This window comes from Anguilla rostrata, chromosome 6, assembly GCF_018555375.3.
Source record: "Anguilla rostrata isolate EN2019 chromosome 6, ASM1855537v3, whole genome shotgun sequence".
Taxonomy (NCBI): domain Eukaryota; kingdom Metazoa; phylum Chordata; class Actinopteri; order Anguilliformes; family Anguillidae; genus Anguilla; species Anguilla rostrata.
Window position 1 is genome coordinate 56,828,665 of NC_057938.1, and position 14,696 is coordinate 56,843,360.

Here is a 14,696-nt window from a genome sequence, read left to right on the forward strand (position 1 = left end):
ACTGGCCCCGCTTCACCGCAAAACATGTCTTTCTTTAGGTCACACCTACGAGCTCAAACTCCGTTTCATTCATATTTGTTTAATGGTCTGTCCGTGTATTTTTAAAACGCGGACCTCGAAGTGAGCATGACCCATTGCAAACAGTCCCAGCGCAAACTCTCAAATGACCCATCTTATATCAGGAAGGCGGTCATTAAAATCAACGCAGAGCCATTCGCAGTAGCCGAGCGTGAGATATGTTGTGGTTATAACACAAAAAAGGTCATTGTTTTGAATCAGTCATTTGATGACCTCAGCCGGGCCGCGCTCAGTGGTACACACACTGCTCTCAACGGCGATGACTTTATTTGGCTTCTTCACAGGAAGCCTGGTTTACTGGGCCAGATTAAAAGTGGTAATGAGACATAACAGCAGCGCAATGAAATTAAGACTAATATTATTATTATTATTATTATTATTAACGAACTTCACTGTACGCGCAGCACATTTGAAAGCCGTATTATTCCTCATATATTCCCCAAGAACAGGAAATAAACTGACAGGTCAGGCCATGTTCTAATGGATCAGTGGGGCGATATCGGAGGTCACATCCTTTCTGTTTACATTAATGTATTGCCAGTGCAATTAATTACATTATTGCCATCAGTTGTAAAGGTAGGCCGGCGCATTTTAAAGCTAATGTGTATTAAATATCCTAATAGATACGCGAAACGGGAATGGCCTACTGACTGTCTCAATGAAATTATATAGCGTCTCTGGACAGTAGTGGACATTATGCGCCAGCATTAAGCTGAAACATGTCTAAAGCTGACGTGTGTTTAACGCAAGGACGGGCCACAGTGTTACTTCCCAGCTTGTTTTCCCCTGAAAGTGTCCGCGTGTTCCGAATAAAATGCACGTGCGTATTGGCGCGTCCGTCCCCAGCCGTTTTTTCTGGCAACAGTATTTTCCGCATCATATCCAGAAGGTGTATAATTCCATAAGATATTTCAGTCCTTTTTTATATTCGCTTAAAACTCAAGAAAGCGTTCCCAGGTCGCACCAGCTGCTTTCCAGGCCGCTTTGAGTCCACTAAACTCCTCGCAACAGTCTGTACATCGAACAAACCGCCCGAATAAATTCCTAACGAAAGAAAAATGTAGAAAAAAAAAAAACCGCGTCCATCGTTTGAAGGGAGTTTGCGGTTATAAACATTAGCATAAAACAAAAATATTGTACTAATAATTCCATGTGTAGTGTAATAACAATTATACAATAAACACTTACATGGAAAAATAATGCAACGCAAATGGATTTCACCAATACATCAAGAAAACAAGAAACATTTTATTTACATTATGTTCAGTGCAAAAAGTATTGACACAATATTGTACAATTACATTTATCGACAGTCAAAGGGTATCACATTTACCAAGTGGTATATTATGGAAGGTCTTTGTTTATAATAGGTGATCCACATGAGACGATATATAGCATGACATTTCTGTTTAATTAAGGAAATTTTTCTAATACCTTCCTGGACTGTGAGGGGCTTGAGTGACGTCAAATAATATCAACCCAAATGATTTTGGCCCACTTTCCTTTAAGACTTTTTCTGTTGACCTACGACTGAACCATATTATTTTCGTTCGTTACACCGATATGAAAGCGTTTATATTAAATTATTACTTACATCACAACAACATTTAACCTTTTTTTTTTTTTTTTAACATTTATAACAATATTTGCGATGACGCCGCGGTTTCTGTAATCGTATTGACTGATGCCGGCTCCTCTGGACTCAGAGGGGCAGCACCGGACATGATGACGCTCGTCTTGTTGTGCTCTGTAATGTCAACGTCACTTTTTTCCTGGCCGTCCTCAAACTCGGATTCATTTGTGTCGGTCGCGCACTCGGACTCCTGGTCCTTCTGGTCAGTTTCTGTCAGCGTTTTATCCGACTGCTCTTTTTGCGCCTGCGCCTCCTTCGAATGCCTCCATTTCATCCGTCTGTTTTGGAACCAAACTTTGACCTATAGGAAGATTTATAGATATCAGTCGCTTTGGCCATCTATGGTTATAGGTGGGGTTATACCACACAAATTAGGCCTGAAAGAAATTTTCAGGCCACTTCAAGAAATGTACAAAACTATTCTCAGTTAATATGTTATTTATTTTATTTAAACTATTTCAGACACAGTTTACGTGTTTAAAAACGACCAATTCTACATGTATATTATTAGGTTATATTTTTACACAACTGCTTGAAATGTAGCTGTACCTTTCTGTTATTCTGTTGCTCCTAATTATCCATTAATTTCAACGGTCACTACAATTTAAAGAAGTGTGTTTCAAGGGATACTGTAGCATAGCAACAGTCTCCCGTTGTTTTCATCTTAAAACTGAAATAAACACCTCGAGCCCATATGCATTTTCTCGTGTGAACGACTTTCACTTCCTTATAATTCTTTCGTAATTCTATTAAGTGGAAACACTCTTCTCTTTCTGTGTATGCGTGTTTCTGGGTGGATCCGTACCGTCTCTGTCTGACTCTGTCAGAGGGACACTCACATCAACAATGCTAGAGAGAGGAAATTCAATCCTAATTGTGAGATTACTTTTCATCTGAGCGAGCTGTGATCCTCAGTATAACCTAGATGATCGGTAGTATTGTATTTTTCAGTCTGTATATTCGCTCGACGAGGTGACTCACCTGAGCATCCGTCAGTCCAAGCATCGCGGCGAGCTGCTTTCTGTCGGGTTTGGTCACGTACTTCTGGATTTCGAATCGTTTCTCGAGCCCTTTCCGCTGCAGGTTGGAAAACACTGCCCGCGACCAGGACCGCTTTCGTTTGTACGTCTGTGGCATGGTGTCTTTCGTAAGGACCGCATACGGACCTGTTATAGCAGAAAAAAAGAGAAGAAGCAATTCAGAACCACGGTGATTATTTGAAGTCAGAATTATTTGTATATGGCTTTAAAAGTCTTGCAAGAAATTTAATGACACCAATTATAGTTTTGCTACAATCCATATCATGTCATGCTTGAATTATTCCGCATCTAAAACAATGTGACTAAAGGGCAGTCTTGATTGTATATTGGAATCTCAAGAGACTGGTCTTGAGCGGTCGTGAGGTATCACCTAGGCTACCCAATTTAAATGGGCAATAAGCGAAAATCGCGAGGGAGGGATAGAGAGAGAAAATAAACAATTTAAAGCAGAGTATTCTCCGCAGGCCTGTTATTGGATGAGAAGGCTACTCTACCTGGAAAGGTGTCCTGAAACTGGTGCTGCCCTGCGTGTCTTGCGACGCTGCCCATAGAACTCAACATGGCGGATGGGTCGCCGATCCCAGGGTCTAAGGATGCGAAGTACTGGCTCGCCGCAGACTGCGTGGTCATATGGACACCTGACTGACGGTTCGCGCTAACGATGGACGTGAGATCTGTCACAGGACGAAACAAAATCAGCCAAAGGTAGTCATTGGGGTAACCTGTGGCAACCTATAATTTTTTTCAGTGAAACTATGCATCTGTTCCGTGCAGATGAATTATCTTAACTACTCTCGAGGCCTACAATGGGTAATTTTTAGTCCAGTGCAGACATACAAAAGGTGTGCATACGCTTGATTTCCACACAATCCAATTAAATTATGCTGCGCGTTCAAAAGTTTTCACTTGACTTGGTATGATGGCGATATGGCAATTTTCGCATAAGAAAGTCTGGCCATTTTCGCATAAAGTCTGGCAATTTTCGCATAAAGTCAAGATTTTTAATCACAAGAACTTTATGGCGATGTATCTTTCGATGTATCACCGTTCAAATAAATAATGAACTGAATTAACAGTGCAATACGCTAACCACGCGATATAGCTAACGTTAAAGCAAAGAAAATCATAACGAGTGAAATTTGCCTGCCTTCATAAACTAAGTGCATGTAATTAGAGAGAACCAGAATTTTTAAAATGCGTAAAACAACATCAGTAATCGCCCACCTCTTAACGTTGACGTCTCCTTTGATTTTGGGTCAAAGTCTGTTGACAAAATGCGGTCAATTCCAAACTTGAGGTCCTTGCTCGAGGGCGCGGGAGCTTGCTGAGAATTGAGCGTCACTCTGGAAACGGAGGTCAAATGTATTCCGTGTCTGTGGTACGGGGACGCCGGGCTCACCCGCGAGCCGAAGACGCAAGCCTCGGGGGCTACTGGCGACGGGCGCAGCGGAGACCCCGAGGCGTGAACCGGCGCTCGAGGTCCCAAATGAGCCATGAGCGCCGAAGACCCGGGGATGTTCTCGGCGTCTCCAACATGCAGTATATCGGCGATGCAAAAGGAAGGCTTCTTCATTGAATCCAGGGCAAAGCCGCTTGAGCAGTACGCGGACCAAAGACTAAAATTAGACGGATAAAACGGGTTCAATCCAGTGGTATACATCCCTACAGTCCTGTGTTGCCCTTTAGTTAAACAGGAATGGCGAAATTTTACAAAACCCGTCCAGTATGTAATTGCGAGTATCGCTAAAAACGGTAGTTTTTCTTTCTTAAAGGGCCAGGAATGTTTCTCACAACTCCGAAACTTCAGCAACTGGTCCAAGTAGTCCTACGCAGAAGTTTCGACAGACGAAATGATTGGCTATGCGCTGGCCAATTAAAGACCCGCTTCAACTGGAAAACACGCCCTCAAGATGATGAGCCGCAGTGAGGGTTACATCGATGTTTCAGCAGCCTGTTTGACACAAAAATAGTGTATTATTAATAATAAAAATGATCATAATAATACTGAATAATAAAGTGGTAATAATTGGTATTTAGAGTCTGATACAAAAACTGTATTAACTGCCAAATAGCAGTATACTCATTGTCATCAGAAACACCATAAATTTAGGGACATCATCACCAATACAATGACAATTCTAAATAAATTTAGCAAAAAACAAGAAGCAATAATATTTGATTGAGACATATTGCAGATTGTTATTTTTTTATTTTTCCATTGCCTAGTTTAACTTCATAATCATTTTTTGTATTACTTTTTTAGCCTGGCATTTATTTATTCAGCCTGGCATTTCATGCAGATTTTTGTTTGGATTGGTTCAAAATAAAACTTAGGGACCAAAAAATGTTAAGCTCTTGTTGAATCAGATTTTTTGTAGTATACTTTTTTTTTTTTTAAATGATCAAACGTGCGGATAAAATAACTTAATTCCTTGCATTATCGACGTGAATTAGAAAAATAGGGACATGATCATAAGCATATCGTTCTACATATCAAATGAGCTTCCATTCTGAATTATTTAGTTATTCCCAATATAAATTATAACAATCATCAGATGGTGGGAAAATACCCATCTTGTTATTTCGTTCGTTCATGTGCAGTTATTATGCTCGTTTAATTTATTGTGTTCAAATGGGGCAACAGAAACGGTGAACTTAGGCCTCGAGCTGACTTTCTCAGGCGCTGTGATACATTTCATTTTGGCTCGCGGAGTACAGGAAACTACCGCTTCTATTGGATTCAGGTCATCCTGTTTTTGATGGGCTCCAATGCTAACTAAATGAGCGGATATGCCTGCTAGATTTGTCCCAAAATAGAACGTGTTTTAGTATTTTAGGATACAGCCGAAGTCCTTATTTCTTCCGGAGAAGAGGGGAAAAAACTTTATAATGACTGTTAGAACTTCCTTTTTTCAATATTTGTGCAACTTTATCTCGACCTGCAAGTTGCGTGGTGACGCAAATCCGCTCTCATGCTTATAATAAAAAGAGGAAATCTATTCCCTTCGAAAAACCAGAACACAAATAACTGAAGAGGCGATACTTCGGCCATATTTACCACCAGAGGCATTTGATGTAACGCGCTGACAATGGCCAAAGAACATCAGACGAGTGAATTATTGTATTTTGTTTCATTATTTTAAATAGAACAGAGCTGGATATTCATTGTTCTTTGACAATGGCGAGTCGACTTATTAGAATTCTTTTTAATATATCGTATAATGAATTTTCGATTCACCCGATTACATTATTGCAATTATAATATTCCCTGAAATATTCAATATGCAGACAAAAAATATAGCCTAATATGAACATCAAAAAGGGGCATCTTACGTATTGCTATTTGAAGCAAACTGTAGTAGCTGTTTTAATAAATTCCACCTGCTAAATAGGCTAATAATAAATATTTCAGTTCACCAGAAAGCTCCTAAACGCACAAGCAGCCTACATTCTCAACCTAAACGACAGACTCTAGAGCCTTTTATTTTTTCTCAATGGCCCATATGCTGTTTATTATATATAAATTATTATTTGTTTGTCTAACGCACAATCGCTATAATTACTTTCATGTCGGCGGGACCACCCCGACGCCTCCCCATTTACGTCTTTATAATTGTAAACGATAAGAATTATCCAAATAACTTTGTCAGGTAATGATCAATTGTTAACCTCCCGCCGACGTCAGAGGCTGAAAACAATTGTCCCTGTGTCGGCCATCCGTTCCTTCTATCGCCTTCATTAGATTTGATTCATATCCGGATAGGCCTGTGACCCGGGCAGCCGCCTATCACGATGTTTTGAAGTGACACTTTTCCGGGTTAATTTTAGAAATGATATGTAACGTTTGCCCTCGAGCAAGCAGACCAAACAATCTCGGGAAGAGGATGCAGAAGAGGCGCAGCGGGAGCGAGCACGCGGCAGTTATTTCAGGTGCCGACGAGCTCAAAGTTAAAACGCCAGCATGCATTCGGACGCGCCGAAAACTCCGCGCGTACACTGCGCTTTGCTGTAGGACGCGGCTGTTAGCGCTCGCACTTGCATCCCGCATTTTACTGCAACGCGTGATTATTGTAACACTGGGTAGTCTGTCGCGTCTATTGCATTTTTATTTTAAGAACTGAATCGAAGTCTTAATTCTTACTGTGTCTTTCGGTGGAAGTGTCGATGGCTTTATTTTTATGCACAGTCCTCGTGGGAACACGAACAAGCGGTCCGTGTCCAAAATTACTAACCGCTTGTCCAAAGTTATTTACATCTTAACGGAGGGCCCAATTACAACCACCTTAGCAGGTGTGACCGATTAGGAGCAGCTCTTCAAAATCTAAATAAAGCTCAGTCTAAACTACAGGCTCCCGAAGGGAAACCATTAGATAATTATTATTATCTGTCATCTCAGAAGCCAGGTGAATGAGAATAATAATAATAATTATTATTATTATAATTCAATATACTCCTACTCAATTGTAACATTGTAACATACTACAAATAATCAACGGCTGTATTATTATTATGGACACATTATTATTGTTATTATTAACATCTTTATTATATTTTTAATATAAAAAAATAATAATAAATTCAGTTGAAATTGTCATTAAACATGTTATTGTCATTATATAATCATAATAATCATAATAGTTTTTGTCTAAAATGATTGTAAAGTCTGGATAAACTGAAGGCAAAGGTGGGAGAGATGAGGTGGGTTCATCACATACAAAGGGCTCCACATGTTAAACCTGCACACGTGATTCTCTCACGTACATGACATTAAATTACAGGCATTTAGCAGACGCTCTTATCCAGAGAGACGTACAACAAGTGCATCAGTTCAAAGTGCAGAGGTGCAGAAAAACACACTTGAGTGAAGTAAAGATCGTAGTGCCAGAAGTGACCACATAGATCAGGACTCCAACCCTGTAGGGTAATCTGTTCAGCAAATAAACAAAACAATCCTGCCAAGTACAAAACTAGCACTGAAATCACATTTGCCTAATCAGAATCAAACAAAACAATCCTGCCAAATACAAAACTAACAAGATCGCATTAGCCTAACTAGGTACATGGCACTGCCATGTTTGCTGTTTGCCTGAAATATTTATATCAAGGTAGGCATCTCTTATTATATCCTTCTGTTGGCCTGGTATGTGTTATTACCCACACTGCACCCAATCAAACAGCCCGTTACTGACGTGGTGTGTGTTTACCCACACTGCACCCAATCAAACAGCCCGTTGCTGACGTGGTGTGTGTTATTACCCACACTGCACCCAATCAAACAGCCCGTTGCTGACGTGGTGTGTGTTTACCCACACTGCACCCAATCAAACAGCCCGTTGCTGACGTGGTGTGTTATTACCCACACTGCACCCAATCAAACAGCCCGTTGCTGACGTGGTGTGTGTTATTACCCACACTGCACCCAATCAAACAGCCCGTTGCTGACGTGGTGTGTGTTTACCCACACTGCACCCAATCAAACAGCCCGTTGCTGACGTGGTGTGTGTTTACCCACACTGCCTGCTGCAAGCAGACATGGTGCCCGTCACGGTGGGCACAGACGTGCGGCTGGGAGGCGGTGGGCACAGATGCGCGGCTGGGAGGCGGTGGGCATGGGGTTCTCATCGCGGGCCTCTTGTTCTGCTCTGATTACCCACGTTTGTTTTCACAAGCAGGCCGCTGTGAGCTCCAGAGAGCTGAATGACCAGCACTGCTGCTCCTGCCCATCTCTTCACCGATCAGAGAGGCTCAGTACAATTAAAAATTACCCCCAACATTACTGCTCCCCGCCGTAAAACAGGCGCCCAGCCAAGACGCCTATTTCTGGCCTGTTAGTCTCAGGAAGGACCTTTGGCTGCTTTAATGGAGCCGAGCTACAGAGAGCTTCTGTGTGGCTGACTGCCATCACTTCTCTTACAGAGAGACTGACGGGCTCGTCATCTGGAGCCTGCCGCCATTATGGCTCTTACAGAGAGACTGACGGGCTCATCATCTGGAGCCCCCCGCCAGGTTGAGTGAGAGTGCGCCCCCCCCCCCCCCCCCCCTCCCCAGCCCCGGGCCCGGGGGGAAATGCTGCGGGATGTCTCAGTCATGATTTTAAGTATTTTTTAGGTAAATTGATTTTGTTGGGGGGGCGGGTGTGTGACTGCTCGTCACAGTGCAGGGCTGATGGGTAAATGTGCCCAATCTCTCAACCAGCCCCTTCTTTGGGGGGTCGCGGCTCCTCCTGCTGCCATGGTTACTGAATGACACTGATCAGATTGTAGTGTAGGCCTTGAGGAGGTGCTGACAGGATATGACATCATCAAGCCAAAGCGGGCTCTGTCCGTTGGACTCTTCCATAGCTGCGCAGTGACCATGACGACCAAACTTCATGTCACAGTATTCCAGTTTGCATTTCTCACCCACCGAAGCATGTAATGATTGTCGTGTGTTTATTTGTGTTGGATGCAGCACGCTGCACACAGCAGTGAGCCGTTTCACAGAACACACTGCCTGCGTGTTCTCTGAGGCTGAGAAAAGCAAACAAAAACAAGAACATCGCAACGTAGTCTTAATTAGGACATCAGTTAAAATATTGACCGTGAAATGTAACAAAGACCTTGTTCTGGATTTAAAGACCATGCTTTCCAGCTGCGGTCAGGTGTGGTTCAGCTGCGATGGGAAGAATGTTTTTTTTTGGGGGGGGGGTGTCTTTGTTTAGGTAGGGCCATGAGGTGGCAGAGAAAGCCTGTGCTAATTGTTGTTAAACTCTGTCCCTCCATGAGTCTCTGGACGCTGTGTTTCTGTAAAACCCCGGTCCACCCTGAGCCCTGGGGGAGGGGGGCTGTTTGTTATTGTTGAGAATGTTGGAAGCTCTGGTTATTGACCTCCAGCTGCAGTTTTGGCAAGGGCCAGGTCTTGGCTGAAGTAGGACTGACCTCCCCCCCCCTCCCCCCCCCCAAATCACCCATCATGAGAAACGGGGTGTCCTCACGCAGGAAACATAAAAATTGAAACATCATCATCCTCCAATTCTGATGGGAAAATCTGGTATCTGTCCCCACCCCGCCCGTATCTGTGCTAGCGCTGCTGGCTATGCGCAGGCCGCTGTGCGCAGTGCTCCGCGGAGCCGAGTTCCCAGCTGTGGCTGCCCCCGCCCCGATGAAAACGTCTGTCAGAGAAAAGCGTCCTCGCGCCATTCTCAGGACCAAATACGGAAAGTAATCTACTAACCTTTGACGAGCGACAGGTGTCTTTTAACGGTAAATATCCCATATATTCAGCACTTAATCATTTTGATTGTCATCACAACTGGTTATGTTTTCCAATGTTAAAAAATTTAAAAGAGAAAAATAATGAAATAAAAAGACACCGCAATACACAGAATAAACACAACTTAATGATTGCAGTGTGTGGGTAGCCTGCACAGTAAAACTGTTCAGTGTTAAATCAACTCTTAGGGTACACAAAGTCCCAAATGGATTTATATTTACTCTGTTACAGTTGAATTAACATACGACATTCTATTGTGTAATCACTGTAAACTGATAATTAATTTTTCGCTAAAAGCCGTCATTGCACGCGCATCATTTGAATCTTGGCAGGGCTGTAATGGAGACCGCTGCGGATTGACATTTTGACCCCCGTCTCTCATTAAGCCACGAAAGCGCGCCATTCTTATGCCTTCCTTTCGAAGAGGACAGTCGCTGCAGATTAAGCCGTTAGGAGAGGGCAGCCAACCCCACTCACTCCGACCTAGCCTTTGATTCAGACGATATGAGGGTTTCTTAATGGAACTTTTAAAAATATAACGGCGTCTCAACTGTCTGCATTAACGAATTTTCTGTTTACATAGACTCGGCCAGGCTCAGACTAAATCTGTTTTTTTTTTTTTGAGGGAACGAGGTGCTCTTGCGACCAGGGACCTACTAATTAGTCGACAGGTCAATGTACTAAGGGTTAAATTAAACTTAGTGGGAAGGCTAGTTTTGTTCCGCGATGCGTAATACTAAAAGTCTAATGGAAACGCAGAGGTCATCATAACAAGCCATTACTGTTTCTTCTCTCCGCGTCTCCGTGCTCTGGCAATTCTCCCTCTTAAGTGACTGCTTTACCCCGTGTGTTATGGCACCCGTGCGGCGCGCGTAGCAGGCCCGACCAGGCGCTGATGCGTACGTGCAGCGGCGACTTCGCGCGGTTATCAGTCGCTCCCGTGTTTACGGTGCCCCGCGCCGTTGGAATAGCCCTGAGCTTCTCACCAAAGCCGAGCGCGCGCAGCTGTTTCGCTGTCCACAGGGCTGCCGCTGGCAAAAGCGATTAATTGTCGTAATAATACACGGCGGTGGAAACAAAACTACAAATTAGCAGGTGGGGGAGGCGGCGGGGCGTGATGAGAGGGCAGCGACGGGAACAGGTGTCCAACAGCCAGATGTAATGACTGACAAGTTAAACATTTGACTTCTTAATTTTTATATGTTTTTGTTCTTTCTTCCCCACAGTAGGAGAGAGCGAGAGAGATTTTATGTCACCGCCAAATCTCCACAATAAATAAATATAAATGCTAGCAACTTCTATTATTCGTTTTTTAATTATTTGGAATTAACAATGTCTCAGGGAAAGTCTTGGGACATAATTCGCGCAGTTATAAGAGTGATCTTTTTCGCTATCTGCATTGTATTACATTAATTAATTTTTTTTTTGCATATTCACATTATCACATTACTCTGATCCGTTTACAAACCATGTCCACAAAAACAACATCTGAATGAAATAAAGATTTTGTAGACGCGCAATTTAGACAATCACGTGGTAGGTTTAGGCCTGCCATACTTGCAGCAGAAATATATTATTAATCCTTGTTGGAAAGAGAAAACGTGGGCATTAAATGTGCAGGAAAGCAAGGCATGTCATTTTCTAAAACGTTCTTTATCAATGCTCCATGAAATGGAGAACTGAATCATAAATAAATAGCCTAGTACAAACCCGACCTCTTTGACCTAGCCTGCCAGTGTAGCTATCATAAACTGCAGAATAAACGAGTTATTTTGCCTCATATTCCTGGAGGTGGAAACTCGTGATTATGAATTCGTTGCATATAGTTTTTCAACTTAGCATTAACGTGTTTGTTGTCAGTCCAGCGGTTATTTAACCTATGTATACCAACGCCAGTGTAAGAACAACACGATAGGCTACAGGTATACAAAAAAAAAAAAAAAAAAACCCTGAATCATTTGCATCGCTGCTGATGCTCCGTGCTGGATTTGCGTCTCTGAAATAGCAGGTACGTTAATGTAATAATGGCCGAGTCTGTTAGCTCGGCGAGCTGGCTTCTGCACGAGGTCTCTGATTTGAAGGATTCCAGTTTCTGTCGGCACGGTAGCATTATCCAAACAACAGTGGAGCTTTATTATAAATGCGTTGCTGCGATGGGTCACACACACACAACTGGCCGCAAAAGCATATTAATGTATCGCCCACTCCCGCGCAAAAAGCCCCGGAACACCAGCGGGGTGCGCGCGTGTTCTCCAGGAACGCTCAACCTTGACACCTTTTGTCGCCAAGTGAAAAATACTGAACTCGTTTTCTTGTTGATATATAGCCTTTTAATGATGGGGGGTACATTTTTATTTGCGAAACAGACCAGTTTAATTTTTTGAAAACATTTTAAAATTATATATATATATATATATATATATATATATATATATTTTTTTTTTTTTTTTTTAAGTGGCCTATTATTAAAAGTCACTGGACCCGCATGGTTCTTGTTTCCTTTTCAACACCGGGAGTTTGAAATATTGACAATTTCGTAAAACAAAATATGGTTTAGTTACCTCTAAAATTAAAAGTGCTACTGATCTCCCGTTTCGTGAATGCGTGTGTTTTCAGTTTATTTAATTAGAAGTAAAACAGACTGAAAATGGATCCAAATGAGAACAGATACGAATCCTTATTACTCATGTTACTCTGTTTAAAATGTGAATTTCTGTCACTTTATTATTATTTACAATGCATATTTATTCACATAATTGTATGCATATGTTGTAGCCTGTTTATACTAAGTTAAGTCATTTGTATTTTTAAAAAAGTCTTCTTTTCTTTAAATTTTAGCACCAGTGCATCCAGCATCCCTTGTGCTCCTCGTCTCCACCCTGCGCATTTAACACTGTTTAACAGACGTCTAACACCTGTAGTACGATCATTGTTAAATATTGAACCTTTTAATGTACACGATCACAAATGTGTGACTATGGAGAATTGTTCTTAACAGAAAATTGAAAGCAACAGTAGGAGACTTATAGTAAGAGATAATTAAACAAAATAATAATAAAAAAAATAAAAAAAACTACTCCAAACAGAGTAACCGAAAAAACGCGTAATTGTTAGGTGGGATGGTTCCATGTCCATTTATGACGTGTTTACACGGGCACAGATTCTGTTGTCCTCTAGTTCTGCAGTTTTAATGGCGTTTACTCTACCGCCCGGAAGGCCTCATACTTTAGCTGTCAGGTATCGAGCAAGTCCTGTACTTTCCAATACAATGCATACGCCGAGTGGGGTGACTAAAAGGATAAAACTTAGTTGTGTGTGGGGGTTGTCTGGTGATGGAAAAAGAAACAAAAATGTATATAGCCTATAGCCTATTCTCTGTGAACACGACAAGTTAAACAGAATACAGATGAATACTAAGGCGTAAAATGAATCGCCCAATAATCAAAATATATTTTTTTCAGTGCGTCTTGTTTTCCTGCAGCAATGCAAATAAAAAGCAATCGCATTCTAAACCGAAGACGTGACTGAAGCTAGCTCTGCGGAAGCGGGCGGATTTTTGGCGACGCTGTGGAATGATGATTCAGGATGTTTTCATTCGTATAGTCTTCCAATAAATGAACAATGAGACCAAGGAGGGTTTCGTTTTATTGCCTAGATGCGTGAAATATAATAAACGCGAGGGGAAGTGGCGTGGGCTATTGGAAATGCATCTGATAGCCAACTGTTTTTCTTTATTACTGTATTCAGACTTCATCAGTCAGCGTTCCCCTAGCCCGTGAACATACAGACCACACTGATTATCAGTTAAGTGCATTCAGTAGACGATGGCATACCAAATAACACACCTGTACATTCGCATCGATATCATGCCTATGTGCTGCAGGTAGCATGTGTTTTTTATTGGGCCTGAAGGACCACGCTGTGGCCGAAGAGTGGTCATTCTGTCAGTATTCTGTGATGTCAGCGTTCAGGCTGGGGTGCCAGGCTCGCAGTAGGCGACATGCTGAGAGGGATAAGCAAGCATCGTTTTTTTGATTGACGTGTGGGTCAAGGTGTTGTATAGTAGTACCCTGTTGTTAAAGTTAAGTAAGAAGCTGACCTTTAAGCGGTTCTCGTCTCGCGGTATAACGTGGTTCAGTCTTCCATATCTGGATCGCGTCACAAGAGACACGAGGTCACGTAGCAGAAAATCCAGGGGCGGAAAAAAACCAAAAACAAATTCAGTTATTTCCACACCGTCCCAAGAGTGACATATTCCACGCTCTGCTTAAGTGGTGCTTATGCCAAATAAAAATAAAGCTTTTCTGCAAGCCAGGTTGCTATTATCTAACCTTAAATGGACAGGGAACTTTGACATCTGCGGGACATGACATTTACAATATCTTGTTTTAGACCGTTTCAGTTAATCATGGTGTTCAGTTTCAGTTAAACGTGGTTTGTTTGCACGTTCGGCATCAGTGCTATAAATAAATAAATCGGACTCGAAAGACTAATGCTGCAATGAAGTGTTTTTTTTTTTTTTTAATGAATGAACTAAGCTTTAGTTATTCGAACCTGCTTTCACAGGTAGCTACAGGTGACCTCCCTGGATGACGCGCTAACGGCTGCTTCACGTTGGCCTCTTATTTCTTTCATCAGCTCTTTCACCGTTTTGTTTCTGAAAAGAACTGCGTCTGCGTTCCTTCCAAAGGCGG

At 42.2% G+C, this 14,696-nt stretch overlaps 1 protein-coding gene and 1 long non-coding RNA gene across 11 annotated transcripts in view; one reads left to right on the forward strand and one right to left on the reverse strand.

The window, feature by feature from the left end:
• Positions 1-14,696, forward strand: part of LOC135257755 (uncharacterized) — a 109,357-nt gene that overhangs the window by 63,063 nt on the left and 31,598 nt on the right. For 2 of the 9 annotated variants that reach the window (XR_010330727.1, XR_010330728.1), the window contains exon 3: positions 8,421-12,105. The exons of 3 other annotated variants lie outside the window; for them this stretch is intronic. This is a non-coding gene — a long non-coding RNA (uncharacterized LOC135257755). Of the gene's footprint in view, positions 1-8,420; positions 12,106-13,463; positions 13,732-14,696 lie in introns of those variants that run through there. 4 more of the 9 variants (XR_010330730.1, XR_010330729.1, XR_010330733.1 and 1 more) reach the window with 4 other exon arrangements.
• Positions 1,307-4,595, reverse strand: hlx1 (H2.0-like homeo box 1 (Drosophila)). 2 transcript variants are annotated; one of them, XM_064340849.1, is made up of 4 exons: positions 3,976-4,593; positions 3,246-3,425; positions 2,693-2,877; positions 1,307-2,012 (listed from the first exon to the last, which is right to left on the reverse strand). In XM_064340849.1, exons 1-4 carry the CDS (start codon positions 4,409-4,411, stop codon positions 1,713-1,715), a joined length of 1,101 nt encoding a protein of 366 aa, XP_064196919.1. In that variant the 5' UTR covers positions 4,412-4,593; the 3' UTR covers positions 1,307-1,712. The 2 variants fall into 2 exon arrangements, with proteins under 2 accessions (XP_064196919.1, XP_064196920.1); XM_064340850.1 differs by lacking the exon at positions 3,246-3,425 and having other exon boundaries at positions 3,976-4,595.

Coding starts and splice junctions, on each gene's coding strand:
- hlx1 (XM_064340849.1), bottom strand. CDS start 4,411: ATGTATACCACTGGATTGAACCCGTTTTATCCGTCTAATTTTAGTCTT. Junction 3,426..3,975: donor GGAGACGTCAACGTTAAGAG/GTGGGCGATTAC, acceptor GTCCTGTGACAG/ATCTCACGTCCATCGTTAGC. Junction 2,013..2,692: donor TTGGACTGACGGATGCTCAG/GTGAGTCACCTC, acceptor ATCTTCCTATAG/GTCAAAGTTTGGTTCCAAAA.